At 52.5% G+C, this 13870-nt stretch overlaps 1 protein-coding gene across 14 annotated transcripts in view; it reads right to left on the bottom strand.

The window, feature by feature from the left end:
- The window catches only part of SIRAL2 (SIR2 antiphage like 2), a 40923-nt gene extending 28249 nt beyond the window's left edge, over positions 1 to 12674 (bottom strand). For 4 of the 14 annotated variants that reach the window (XM_081822627.1, XM_081822628.1, XM_081822629.1 and 1 more), the window contains exons 1-2: positions 1494 to 1549; positions 453 to 708 (exon numbers count right to left, since the gene is read on the bottom strand). In XM_081822627.1, coding sequence (XP_081678753.1) covers positions 453 to 708; positions 1494 to 1540 — 303 coding nt within the window. In that variant the 5' untranslated portion in view covers positions 1541 to 1549. The other 10 variants (XM_081822633.1, XM_081822636.1, XM_081822632.1 and 7 more) reach the window with 10 other exon arrangements.
- Positions 12675 to 13870: the final 1196 nt, after the last annotated feature.

The following is a 13870-nucleotide window of genomic DNA, read 5'->3' as shown; positions in this document are numbered from 1 at the left end:
ATCACTTCCACCTGCAGACAAAGCGGCTCTAACTTCTCCCATCCTCAGCAGTTTGCAGGAACCACCTGTCATCTGAAGATCCGTGGATGGCCTGCTTACACCCAAAACACACCTCGAGGACATCCCTCTGCTAATGGAGTATGAAACCCCGCAGCAAGGCGACATCGCAGATGCCCCCGCCCGGATTCAGGCCCCAGCTAGGCTAGCAGGGGCCGCTTCAGGAACCGCGCCCCCCCCCCACCGGCCCCCCGGCATGCCTGGCATCACTGCTACTGAGACAGGTGCTGTTCTAATGGACCTGAAACTTCCGGCTCATCAGCCCCCCCTCTGCCGAGAGCTGAGCACGACAGAGGCTCGTAGAAGCGCACGTGTTAGAGCCCCAGGTTCCTCGACCCGGTCCAGAACCACGTTAACCCAGGGAACCCGGAAGCGCCTGTCTGGGAAAGACTTACAGGGGACATCTTCCGGATCAGATCATGTGCGACCACCAGCAGGTCCCGGTCCTTTGTCACCTTCCGGCGGAACTCGGCCACGTCCCCTGGGTGAAGGACCTCCAGCTGCTCGGCGGCCTCGATGACCGCCTCGATGCAGCCCCTCCACGAGCAGAGGGCGGGGATCCCCGGGGCCACGGCGGCGCTCACGCCCGTCCCGATGACCAGCAGCAACTCCTGCGGCTGCTTCCGGATGAGGCTTTTCAGAAACTTTCTACTTAACACAACGGAAGGAGAGAACAGAAGTCAACACGGAAAGTATCGCAGCCACAAGGGAAAACAGTGTCTAGGAATATCTGTGAAGCGTGAGGTCAAACAAGGCCACACACCCTTCCCTACCTCACACCACCCGATGATAAAGCCTGTGCATTATTCTCTTCTGTGTATTATTTTACATGTTCTATCCTCGTTCCATAAAGGACCTGGGGACAGTTGTGTCTTATGCATCTTGAGGCCCCCGTGGTGTTAAGCACCCATTTAAGTGATATATATGGGAACAAAAAGCTATCAATTTTAACTCCTTTGAAGCTGTCAAGAGCCTGTAAATACCAAGCATGATGACAAAATGATCCCTGCTTGCAGTGACAAGTAAGAAAATTCCTGGCCAAAGCTGGTTTTCTGCCTCTTACGCACCCGAGCCCCTCCCGAGCTAACACCTCCTGATCTAGCAACACTTTTAACAAGAACCACCCGTGGTCCACGGAGGGTCAGAGAGTGCTCGCCAGTGACTCCTGGCATGCCTCGTCTCAGACGTGACCCTGGGACCACGTGTTGCTTGGAGACCAGGTTACTGTCACTTCTTTGGGCAAAGAGAAAACTGCCTTCTGGAACATTTCTTACGCTGAAGCGAAGGGTAGCTGCACAACCACCAAGCTTCCCTCCTGACACAAGGTTCTCATTCCATGCTCACCTCTGCAGGTGCTAAATAAATATAAGTAACACCGAAGGGGACGTATGACAGAGGCCATCTACCTGTGTGAAGGTGTAGCTGACCTTATTTACCTGGATTTTTGTTCACTTCTGTTTGTTGTCTTTTCCACTGGATCCATCTGTAAATCCTAAAGAGAAAAAGTAGTCAGAAGTGACTTCCACTTCCCAAATAAAAGTTCTTTTATTATATATATTATATATATTATATGAAGAGAATTCAAGCTGCAATTAAAATCAAAGGTCCTGGATCTTTATTTAAATTAGAATACCTACAAAACGTCATAGACAAAACACATACTTCGTAAGCCACAGGTCCCTCCAACCAGCCAGGCAAAGCCTCAGATGCAGATTCTCCGCAGCTCTGCACTGGACAGAAAAGGAATAGGAGGGAACTCGCATCCCACCCGGACGGTGCAGGGGGCGCAGTGGTGGGTGTCCCTTGCCGCCCCCTTTAGGACTCCAGAAGGGTTTCCAGTGGACACAAACACAAATGACTTATCACAGAAGGAAGTACGAAAGGTGGCCCAATGGAGCGGAGCCAGGAAGCGGTTTCTCAGGGGTGTCTATGTGTCCCGTGGGGTGCGGTATCCTAGCGCAGATGGAGCCCGGCCCCACCCAGCAAGTCTTCCCGGGCACAAGCCCCTTGGCCACGCTGAAATCCAGTCCAAAGAAAGAGTATAAGTAAAAGGTCAATTCTTAGGTTATGTAAAACAAGAATCTTCAACCAGCTAGGTCTCTATTGCCAAACTATCTCCATATTCTACAAATTTTGCACAATCACTTTCCTCCAATTTCCTACTGTAGACAAGGAAAAATCAGAAAAATCAAGCTGAAAAAGCCCATAACCCTACTACCAATGAGCAAGAACTGTTACGAACATTTGCATATGGCCTCTAGATGGTTTACATTTTTCCCATCATTTGAGTCCAAAGGTCATAGCCCACTTTTTTCCATGCATTATAATAAAAGCATTTTCCTGACAACCAACTTTGTGCACAAAAATTTTTCTCTATTTTGGAATCTTTTTTTTTTTTTTTTAGGAGAGATTTCTGAGAATTGCTGAGTTAAAGAATATTGTACAAAATTTCAGCACATACTGGCAAACTACCTTTCAGAAAAGTGGTCAGCAGAATATGGGGGTGCCCTGCCTGAAAACCACCTTTCTACATGTGCAGTCTTTTTTTTTTTTAATCTCAGAATCAGGTCACCAAAAATAATTTCCCAGGGTAGGCGAACAAGGCTCAATCACCTTATGGCATCATTAAATTTTAGAGCTAAATGGGTTCCTAAGAGTATCCCCTGACAATGTACACACAACTGTGTAGACGCCTGGATGCCTCTTCCCACCCTGTTGTGCCCCGCCCTGCCCCGCCCCATCCAGTCCCATCCGGTCCAGTCCCGCCCCACCCCTGCCCGTGGAAAGGGTTCAGAGCTTCCATCAAACTCCCAATGGTGTCTGTGACCTTTCCCCAAATGCTAAGAAATCTCAGTCCACAGGCAAGAAAAATGCTGCTCCCAGATGCCTGTCCAAAGGGAAAGCAAGGCAAAGTTAGGGCTGGTTCTCTACCTTCACTCCATCCTCCTTCCCGATACAAAGTTACTACAAGAGCCATGAGGGTCAAATCTTTTTTTTTAACCTACTAGATATCTTCTAAGGAAAAAAACAAACATAGGGGCTTTCCACTACATTAAGAAACCCTGGATGCCAGCCCTGAGATTTCAATGGCTGACCTAACTATTCACCAATCCTCGGTTTTAACAACCATAAAATACGAATTCTTGCTAACTGACCAAGTTTTGAAAGCTCGAAAATCTCTCCCATGAAAGGTGCTCTGGAAGCTCAATTCGCTGAGTCAAACAGCTCAGGCTCTGACGTGCCAACAACGCAGCTTTCTTAACCTCCCACTTCAGGACAGAACTTGAAACTCATTCCTACTCAATCCTATTGGAGTATGAGATGCTTATCAGCTGACTAATCGAACTGCCTCCCACCCCTGCCCCCCAAAATCATGCACATCCCTTTGAATAGTTACTCCTGGGAAGGGGCCTTTTATCTCAGCCTCCTCTACACACATTGTATTTTTCACAGTCACTGGTCAACCAGAGACTTAAGAAATGCCCCAAACGGCTTCTGTGGTAAAGACCTTTAAAAACCTACCTGTAGTTCTTTCAATTCTTGTGCAACTTTGTGCTCGTGGAGTCCTATGCAGGACTATCGTACAAACTGGAAACCTAAACACTGCATTTGCACATCTGCAAAAGGGTATGAACAATTCCAACTTCTGTGGGCTAGACTTAACTCCAAAATTATGTGATCCCACGGTTTTCCAAAAGAACTTATCCCTGTAAGCACTGAACATTTAGAGAACAGATCCCAGCTTGCCCTCCCGTGCAGTCTGCTGCTGGTTTAAATGCTCAAACCTCTTTGTCTGCCTGAGCTCGATGAAGGTCAGGAGCTGGCTCCTCAGACGGCACTTCAAACAGAATCCCAGGCTCCTACCTCAACAGGCAGATGCACCTCTAGACTTCCACACCGCTGTGCACCTTTAAGAATCAAAGTCGCCAACAGGGAAGTCCCCAGTGATAGGAAGTCTCCACACACGTGCTGGGATGAGCCTCACGGCTGCCCATATTTAGACATCCACAGCTCATTCTAACACTGCATGCTAGAGACACGACCTCACTTCCTGTTCTTTCAGCAGAGTTCACATCAGAGCCAAATCTCACCAGAACCCAGAAAGTACCCCCAAATCGCTCCTTCTTCTGAAACCAAGGGCCAAGGAGATTTCCAAAGCAACTCGTACCAGATGCAGGACGGACAGCGAGCCTCTGCCAGTCGGCTCCCATACTCAACACCACTCTGTTAGGCCAATCAGCTTCGCTACGACAGCAACAAAAGCCTTCAGAGACCTTTTAGAAGCTGCATCTTTCGGTTTCCTTGGTGACCGTGCCGTCACCACAGTTTGCAGGCCCAAAGCCAAGTTTTCATAGCAACCCATTTTTTTTTTCAAGGACTTATCAGCATTTTCTGAAAGCAAACTCAGGCCCCAACACAGATCTGTAGAAGCAGTTCCTGTCCTTTTCATCTAAAGCCATGAATAAAAGTCCTCACAGGATGTTTTCTGCTTCAAATCTGAGATCACAAGTATATTATGAACTAGCTTCAGAGTAGCCAGAGACTGCCTTACTCTTTGAACCCCCAGCATCCAGCACGAAAGAAATGTTCATCACACTGAGTCCAACGCAAAAGAGAATCAACTATGAACACGGCCCTTGTTATTTACAGCTAGCAACACAGAGCCCCCCCTCCCAACTCCCTAACCCCACTGTATCAGACCGCTCATGAGCTTCCCCTACCATCCTGCCTCCTGCTAACCACACCGTGCACAGTCCCCGCACTCCTAACTCCGGACCTCATCGTGTGACTTCTTTGGCCAACAAGAGATGGGCAAGCAAGCGTCTGGTGAGTGCTTTGACTCTGGAGCCAGCCGTCTTGGAACTCGGGCCCCGGAAAGCATGGTCTCGCCTCCCGGGAGGGTGAATGGCCTCCAGGCGAGAGCTGAGACACACGGTCAGGACACCCCAGCACCCGTCCACCCAACACGTCAGGGGCTGCCTGGGGCTATTCAGTGCCAGTCCAGCAGCCAGATCACAACTGCAGGAGATCCCAGGGAGGCCAGCCGAAGACCCGCGGAACCAGGCCCAGACGCTGATCCGCAGAAGTGACCTTTGAAGCGCTCACTACCCCACTGTTCTCCGCTGCCAACAAGAGCACAGGGATGGGAAAGGAAGAGGACAGAAGTGTCAAGAGAAGAAAAAAGGAATGAATGGCTCAATGAGGGTTCCAATCCACAGTTTTGAGGGGGAAGGAGAAAACGTTTGTCCAGAATAGTCTTTATTAAATTAGCATAACAAAAAAAGTTAAATTAAAACGAATTAGTTTCTATTACAAATTACACTTTCACTTTACAAGCACAAACCATGAATCAGAATCTGTCGGGTCCTCAAAAGTATCCTTAGAAAAACCTCTTCATTTTTTTCTATAAATGGGTTTTATGAAGGGAGATGAGAGCTCTTGAGTTGTGTAGCACCTGGTTACGGGGAAGAGGGCTGAACTTAAGATGTATACACAAAATACACTCCTCTCACACAGCAGGGGAGGGGATGCTGCAAATATCTGCTGAAGTTTCCAGATGTTAGCTTTTACTTCACCTGTAGTCGATCCCTAGAGTGATGGAATGAGATGCTCCCAGAACATGTGGAAGAAGTCTGACACTGGTCACCGTAAGTGACTGGCAGCAGGGCACGCCCTTGTAGAACATACTAGCAAGAATACCACCTGCTACAGTTACACAGTAACCCACGCTGAGAAGCGATGTATCGATGTGCTGCTCACAGAAGACAGAAGACTGGGGGAGCGGTGGGGGGACGGGTTAGAGGCACCCTGCATGCTTGAAAATCTGCGTCTCACTTTTGACTCCCCAAAAAACTGAACTACTAATAGCAAGAGCCACAAGGGATCACTTTTTACTGAGACACAAAATTTACAGAGAGATGAACCGTTCACGGGGAGATTAGGGCACGACATTTCAGGCAGATCGGGCAGTCCTCGACCTCCCCACACGTGCAACAGGCATTAGCTACAAAATAAGGACAGCCGGACAGGGTTACTGCAGTCAATTTTATGCAGTTACGTTTTAATACTTCATCTCTACGTTTGTTTACATTTTCTCTCCGCTGAGAACGAAGTCATGTACAGTCTATAAATTTTGATGAATTTTAACTTTTTTATAAGATTTGTGTAGACTTTATAGTAGTAAATGATAAAACAGACTAGTATCTACAAATACCTTACGCATTCATGATATACCTTTTTCTGAATGTTTTAGTTCAAGGTTATGCAGCTTGTCTGTTTTTTTTTTCAAATTGTCGCAAATCTCAAAATAACGTCCAACAGATCTACTGAAAACAATCTGTGTGTAAGTGGACCCACACAGTTCAAATCCATGTTGTTCAAGGGTTGACTGTTATTAGTATTAAGTGTAATCCATGGAACCAGTGTGGTTCCTAAGGACTGGGATGTCCTACAAGGAGGCCAAAACCTAGCCATTGTACTCTCGCTCCACCAAGGCAGGCCTGGAGCCCTGGGAAGCATAAAGAAGTCTTTTCCCGGTGCAGGTCCCCCTACAGCACACTCCGGCGACTCCCAAAGCTCCTGACACCAACACTGCTGGTTAACACCGTCCTCTCCTTTTACTCTGATGGGATTCCCACAAACTGCCTTTTTTTTTTTTTTTAAGATTTTATTTATTTATTTGACAGAGAGAGACACAGTGAAAGAGGGAACATAAGCAGGGGGAGTGGGAGAGGGAGAGGCGGGCCTCCCGCGGAGCAGGGAGCCCGATGCGGGGCTCGATCCCAGGACCCTGGGATCCATGACCTGAGCCGAAGGCAGACGCTTAAGGACTGAGCCACCCGGGCGCCCCCAAACTGCCTTTTTCATAGCAACCTGGCCCCCCATGTGGACTCAGGGGTGGGGGGCATAGAAGCAGAAATCACTGGGTAAGCAGAGTAGGCTTCCGAGGACATCTGACAGCCATACTTCCAACCCCAAATGAATCATCTGGGAGTGATAAAGGTATTTCTGGCGAGTTTGATTAGCATGACTAGGTTCGCCTGATCTGGAAACAAGGTGCAAATGGACAACAATCAAGCTTCCAGAACTGCAAAAGAGAGGTTTAGCCCAGAGACCACAACAGAGGCAGCACTGGGGCCACCACGCGGCAACCACCACCCCTTCCCCAGCAGGGACACCTCTCTGAACCGGTTTCCAAACGTGTCAGCTGTCTGTGAAAACTTCAGGTGAGTCCACTATCCCAGAGATTCTTAATCAGCTGTAAAATGTTTACCGCTATATACAAAATACCGACGCAGCGGCGGACCACCCTCAACATCTGGGGGCTTCCAGCTCGACCACATACTCACGTAGCCACAGTTCTGCTTAGACTTCCTACCAGCCGTTACTAACAAGGCATCTTTGGCAGGATTGGTTTTCCTTCAATTCACAGAAAACACAAAACCTCAATTTGAACACATGACAATTGACCAATCACTTTTTAAATGCAGTCAAAATAAGTTACAACAGAAAAAAAAAAAAAGCTTCTTTGTAACAGTTATAATGTATTCATTTGTTTCTTGAAACCAGTGCCTCCAGAGTTGCTTGGGCATATATCCCAAAGGAAGAAAACAATAAAACCCACCACTCACAGGAAATGTCCAAGTCGCAGTTTGGTTACAATGGCAACATGAGTTACTGACATTTCCTGTACCCTTACTAGCTTCAGGGGGAAGTACTTGGCTCTTTACATGCATTATCTCACTTAATCCTGTCAAGAACCCCGCAAAGTGGTCATTCCTATTGCCCTCATCTGGCGAGGCCGACAGCAAACCCTTCCAGAGGCCAGTCACCAATGGTAAATAGAGTCCTGTGCGCTTCCTCCTGACCTGAGTGCAGCTCAGAACGGCAAACAAATATACCTGACATTTTACCAGCAACCTCGCCAACCACTAGCGTTCTGTTTTGCAGCGTGTCCAGCAGATGAGACACGTCGAATTAACTCAGATAGACACGTTACTTAATGAGAAGACAATAATGGTGAGATACACCACCACAAAGGCCAAAGGCAGGCTGACCCGCCAGCGTTTAGCCATCCCAAGAAAAATAAGAGGTGTTCTAGAAAGCAAACCTCTAATGAGATGTAACATTACAGAATCCTAGAGCTGGAGGGATGCAAATGGTTACGGGGTGCCAGATGCCCTAATTTCAGAGCAGTGACATCAGAGATTCTGGGAGGTAGTGACCTAGTCCCGGCCCCCAGAGGAGTTAGAGACAAGCTAGAAACTCGCTCCGGGCTCATGCCCCTAACCTTGCACTATCCTGGGCACTACCTGCTCCCCTGTGAGTCCAAAACTTCCTCTAAAGCACTCATTGCAACTAAGGCACCTCTTTTTACCACCAAATCTTCACAAATGACCATGGCGTTTAGCAGTTTCGCCGGCTCCCTTACGCGGCTCATTTTCCAGAAATGCTAAGAACAGCAGCTGCCATGAGGAAGTCTAAGAGGCTGCAGGCAAAACCACCAGCTCCCAACAGTTTTCTGTTTGATCTAGGCCGGCTCAACACCCCACGGTCCATGCTGACTTCAGCGGGGACAGACCAGACGCACAGGGCTGGGCAGGAACCAACGCCACCTCTCAAAAGGACCTCACTCTCCCAGCAAGGAGAGGCTCCAGGCTCTAGCAGGGTCTCTAGGAAAGAGCCCAGACTTCCGAGTTCAAACAACCAGGGCTGGCTGTACTACTTAACACAGGGGTAGGTAACTTACTCTGGGTCTCTCTTTCCTTCATCTGTAAAAAAGGAATCCTATCTCACGTCTCCTAAGGTTGCTGGAAACATTAAAAGGGTAACATTTAAAAGAACACAGCCTAAAACAGGATGCTTCCCACTACACCCTGATGTGACTGGCTGTCCTTCCTGGATTTAATTAGTTAAAATTAAATAAATCTACCAATTCAGTTCTTCAGTCCCACCAGCCTTACTTTAAGTGCCTGACAGCCACATGGGACGAGTGCCCCGGAGAACACAGATCCAGAATGTTTTCACCACCACACAAAATTCCATGCCCTCGGCCACTGCCTACATTCTCACGACTTGTGTGGGCTACGGAAAGCCACCCTGCTGCCAGTCCCACACGGTCCCCGGAGGGACATTTCTGACAACGCGCATCTGAACTTGCCTCTCCTTCAGGGACTTCCCATTTCCTTCAGGGCCCCTGAGTCCAACCTCCAAACCCTCCATCCTGTTTCATCTCTGCGAACCTGCCCCTCCACGCTGCCCCCCGTGCCACGTGCGCATCTCCCGCGTGGGCGTGGGGCTCGCGGTGACACACAGACAAGCAGTTACCCTGATGAAGCCCTCGGGACCACCCACCCTTTGGGCAAAAGGACACAACCTCTCCCACAGGGACTAATAATTTCCAAAGTCAATCTCCAGGCAGCAGAGTGTAGGCTCCGCCAGGAAAGGGCTGAACAGCGGTCTCTGGGGTCTAGACTCGAGAACAACTGTGCTTGAGGAAGCCACAGTCGGCACCGTGACCACGCCGGTCCGGGACCCTCTATCTCTCAGCCAGCTTCCAGACAACAGCCGCCACAACCAGTGATTGTTCATCAACACAAAACCCATCTCCCTCCCCTCCGCAGGCCCGACTCAGTGCCTGCATCCCGACCCCCCTCACCCACCCCCTTCTTTGCCATGCCGCGTCCCAAACCCTGCACTCTGCCAAACTTCCCGATTTCCCCATTCTGGTCTCCCTGGAATCTCCCTCAGTCCTCCCCACAGACCAACTCCTACCTTGCTTCAGCCCTGAGCTGCATCACCATTTCCTCAGGAGACAGAAGCAGTAATTCAAGAAAGGACCAAGGGCACGAGCCTCAGGGAACAATGGATTCACCCCACTTAAGATTCCCTCTAATACTACCCTGAGGACCTTTTCATTAACGAAGCAATCCATCTCCACCCGTCCCCCAGGATGGTTTTCTGCTCCAGCCACACTTGTTTCCAAAATCCGCTATGCTTTGCGGCAACACCTACACACACACACACCCTGGAATGACTGTGGCAAACTTTTCAACCTCAACCTTCAAGATCAGCGCACCTGTTACCTGTCAGCTTTCCTCCCCTTCAAAAAGCCCTCCAGAACACCGCTTCCTGGGAACTGGGCTCCCACCCCAGCTGGGCTGCAGGCCACTACTCAGCTATTCTCACCCTGTGACAATTACCTACTTGTTAAGCCTCCCCGGTCCATCCAGCCCACATGGGGCCCTGAGAGCAAGGACTCTGTCATCTCCAGCTCGTGCCAATTCCTGGAAACTACCGGGCATTCAAAAAAACAAAACAAAACAAAACAAAACAAAACTCCACGAATGAAAAAATTAAGCCAAGGAGACAAGCTCAAAGTCTGATTTGCCCTAACTCCCTCACCTGCGCAGTTCTGCCTCCCTCCACGAGGTCAGATAGGTTCTCTAGACTCTTCTGCGGGGCCTCTGGAGTCTCACCAAAGAGCATTAAAAGTTAAACACCGTCCCTGCTCCAGCCTCAACACAACAGTAAACACAAATGAAAACGTGGGGGCCGAGATCACACCCCCTGCCCGGTTACAAAGGGTCATCAGGTGACCTATTAGATGCCCCTACTTCATTTATCTTATCATCAGGAATTTTCACACCCCGGGGAAGACCGTCACAGATGCCCCTCGAGGGTCCTGGACCTCAGGTTTGAGAAACCCTGCCTGGAGATGAGCCGAACGGGGACTGGACGCTCAGAGCAGGCGGTAGAGAGAGGCAGGGGGGAACCCCGGGGTGGGGGCGGTGGCCCCGGGCTCTGGGAGGGGGCTGGGGAGCGAGGGCATCGGGGGCCTGCGCACCTGGACGGCTGACCCGGGGCGGGCTCGGGGGTCCTCGGGCAATCTCAGGAGGCCCTCAGGGGGTCCGGGCGTCTAGGGGAAATCCTGAATGATTTCGGGCTTCCGGAGTCCTGGAAGTGGCAGGGGCAGAGGTGGCCAGGGACTGCGACAGGGTCTCGGGGACCAGCGGTCCTGAGGGGCGTCTCGGCGGCTGGGGGACCCCGGGGAAGGCGGGGAGGGGTCACCGGGACCGAAAGGGCTCTGGGCCCGGACCCCCGGGCCTCCCCGCCCAACCCCCCTCACCTGCGGGGCCAGCTCCCGCCGCCGCCTTCCCGCTCAGCGGTCCACCTCGCCTCGGGGTCTCGGGGTGGCCGCGCGCTCCCCGCGCTGGGCGGGGCGGGCGGAGGGCGGCCAGCGGGCGGAAGGCTGCGCGCGCAGCCGGGGCGGGAGCCGGGGTCGGAACCGGAGCGGGAGCGGACGCCGCGTCGCCCTCAGCCGCCGCGCTCCCGGTGGCCGACCGCGGCACCGCCGCAAAGTCTTCCCCCGCACGCCCGCCGTCGCCGCGCGGAGGTTCCGCCCCGAAACCAACGGCCCCGCGGAGGCCAAGGCCCCGCCCCCCGCCCGCCAGCCCCGCCCCAGGAGTCCCGCCCCCTCGGGCTCTCCGGCGCAGACGCGGTGGAGGGCGCGCGGAGAGCTCGCGCCTTCGAACCCGCCGGGTTGCGCGTCCTCGCTTCTCGCGTCTGCAAAATGGGCGCAGGCGCACTTTGTAGGGACGTGGCGAGCGTTTCCGTGAGGCCGGAAGCGCCGCTCGGCTGCCGCGCCCTGGGCCGCGTTTGTGCGTGGCTTCGGCGCCCCGGCCCCGGGCTGCGCTCCGCGCCCCGAACACGGGCTGCCGGCCAGAGTCCTGTCCACCTGAAGTGGCCGGTCCTCTCCCCAGCCCCGCGCTCTGCTCTTTCAGAGCCCTTCGAACTCAGAACCTACGCACGCTTGTTATCGTCTCTCTCCCTGCCCTCCACGGGCGTCCCTGGGTCCCCAGAAGCTCGCACGGAGCCGGGCGGTCGGAGCCCAGGTGTTGGTGAATGCATGGGGGCCCTCCCCGTGCGCTCCCCTCATCCATCCAGAAACGCGCTTCCGCACAGGCTGAGAGTGGCACCGGCTGGGGTTCGGTCCCCGAGGCCCTGTGGCCTGTCCCCTCTGTGCCCCAGGGTCTGCGTCCGTGAGACTGGGGTGCTGGGGCGAACTCAAGGTCACGCGTGCGTGGACTTGGCACAGGAGCACGCAGCCCTATTACTCGGGCGGCCCCCTCCTCCTTTTGTCTGCCCCTTGGAAGTCAGCTTCCCTGAATAAGACCCGATTGGATCAAAAAACACTTCCTCTGCGCAGCCTTCCCAGATCCGCCCTCCCTGCCCCGCCCGAGCCAGCCGGAGTTAACGATTATTTCTTCGCTCCTCAGCATTATTTTTAAAGCTTTAAAGGTGATTGTTAACATCCCCCAACCCACCCGGGAAGCGTCTGCGGTTCAGCCTGTGAACTTTCGGGGGCCCAAGACACTGTGGGGGACGGTGGCTTGGGAGTAAACAAGGCAGAGGTGGGCTCCCTGTGTGGTGCGGGGCACTCACCTGAGCACTTGGTCCGTCCGTGCGCCTTCATTCAGCCCTCGGAGCATCCCCGTGTGGAAAGCGCCATCGTGATTATTGCAAGAGAGACGCAGCTTCTCTCAAGTTGTGGAAAATTACTGAGAGGTGGTGCCACCTGGCTGCCTTGAGCATTCTCGGGGTAGATAAGGGGCTGGCACGGTGCTGGCGTCCTGGCGTGCGTGTCACGTGGTGCAGTCATTGGTGTCCTCGCCTCCTCCCAGCTGCCATGAGCATGCCCTAGTGTGTGTTGAACAAAGGAGTAAATATGTGTGTGCGTGAAACAACGAGGCTCAGCATCCCGAGCCCAGGGACCAACTCCATTCATTTCCGTACTATGGTGGTCTCGTGGGCACACGACAGGGGCTGCAGGTGAAACACTGGAGTGCTAGGAACAGACCTGCTTTTGTGTGCCTGTGTTCATGATTGTTTACTGAGCCCTTACTACGTGCCACATTCTAAACGCTTCCTACACATCTTCATATTCACAGTCACCGTACGCAGTAGGTATTATTCCCCTTTAACAGACTGAAAAACAGAGGACTGAGAGTACCCAGGCCAAGGTGCAAAGCGGGTATCTGCTTGGTACGGCTGCCAGGGGCTATCTGGCTACAGAGGGAGCTTGGCACTGTCAGAGAGGAGAGAAGGCCCAGAGTCACCGACAGGGTCCCCAGGAGGGGGGACAGAAAAGACAGCAGAGAGCAGCCAACAGTCCTTCCATCCTGGAGAAGAAGTTGTTGCTTTATTGTGTGGGAAGACCCACATCATAACACAGATGGGCCGCACTGGTGTAAGAAGCCAGACATCCATGCATCATATGCCCTGGACCACAGCTGCCATGGATCACATACACCGCACACACACAACCTCACCCTGTGCGTTTAAGTCCCCGCATTACACATGCATGCTATAGATGCTCCAACGGAAAAGGAGCTAATTGTGCCTTTCGGACACCCCCTCCCCCATCAGTTTCCTGCAGGAACTTGTGTTGTCGGCAGGCCAGCAGGTAGGGCTGCCATGTCAGCGCTGGGCAGAGGTGGGGTGTGTGTGGCTAGTGGGATGGCTCTGCTGGCAGGAGAAGGGAGGAAGGGAGCTTCGCCAATGCACCTTGGAAAGTCTCTCCGGCCCTTTTTCTGCCCCATCCCCACTCACGCACAGGCCCCAGCTCAGGCCTCCCCAGTGCTGACCTGGAAGTTTCCAACAGCCTGCTCTAGGGTCTCCACTCACCAATCCATGTCCCCCAGCCCCTGGCAGCTGTGATATGGCCAGGGGGACCAGCATGGCCACTGAACAAATCTGTACTGAGTGCACACTCTGCTAGGAGCTGAGGACACAGCCCGAGAACCATCCCCTG

Source organism: Leptonychotes weddellii, chromosome 5, assembly GCF_054177405.1.
Source record: "Leptonychotes weddellii isolate Sample4059 chromosome 5, ASM5417740v2, whole genome shotgun sequence".
NCBI lineage: Eukaryota > Metazoa > Chordata > Mammalia > Carnivora > Phocidae > Leptonychotes > Leptonychotes weddellii.
The sequence above is the reverse complement of the archived record's forward strand: the minus strand, read 5'-3'. Positions and strand labels throughout refer to the sequence as shown.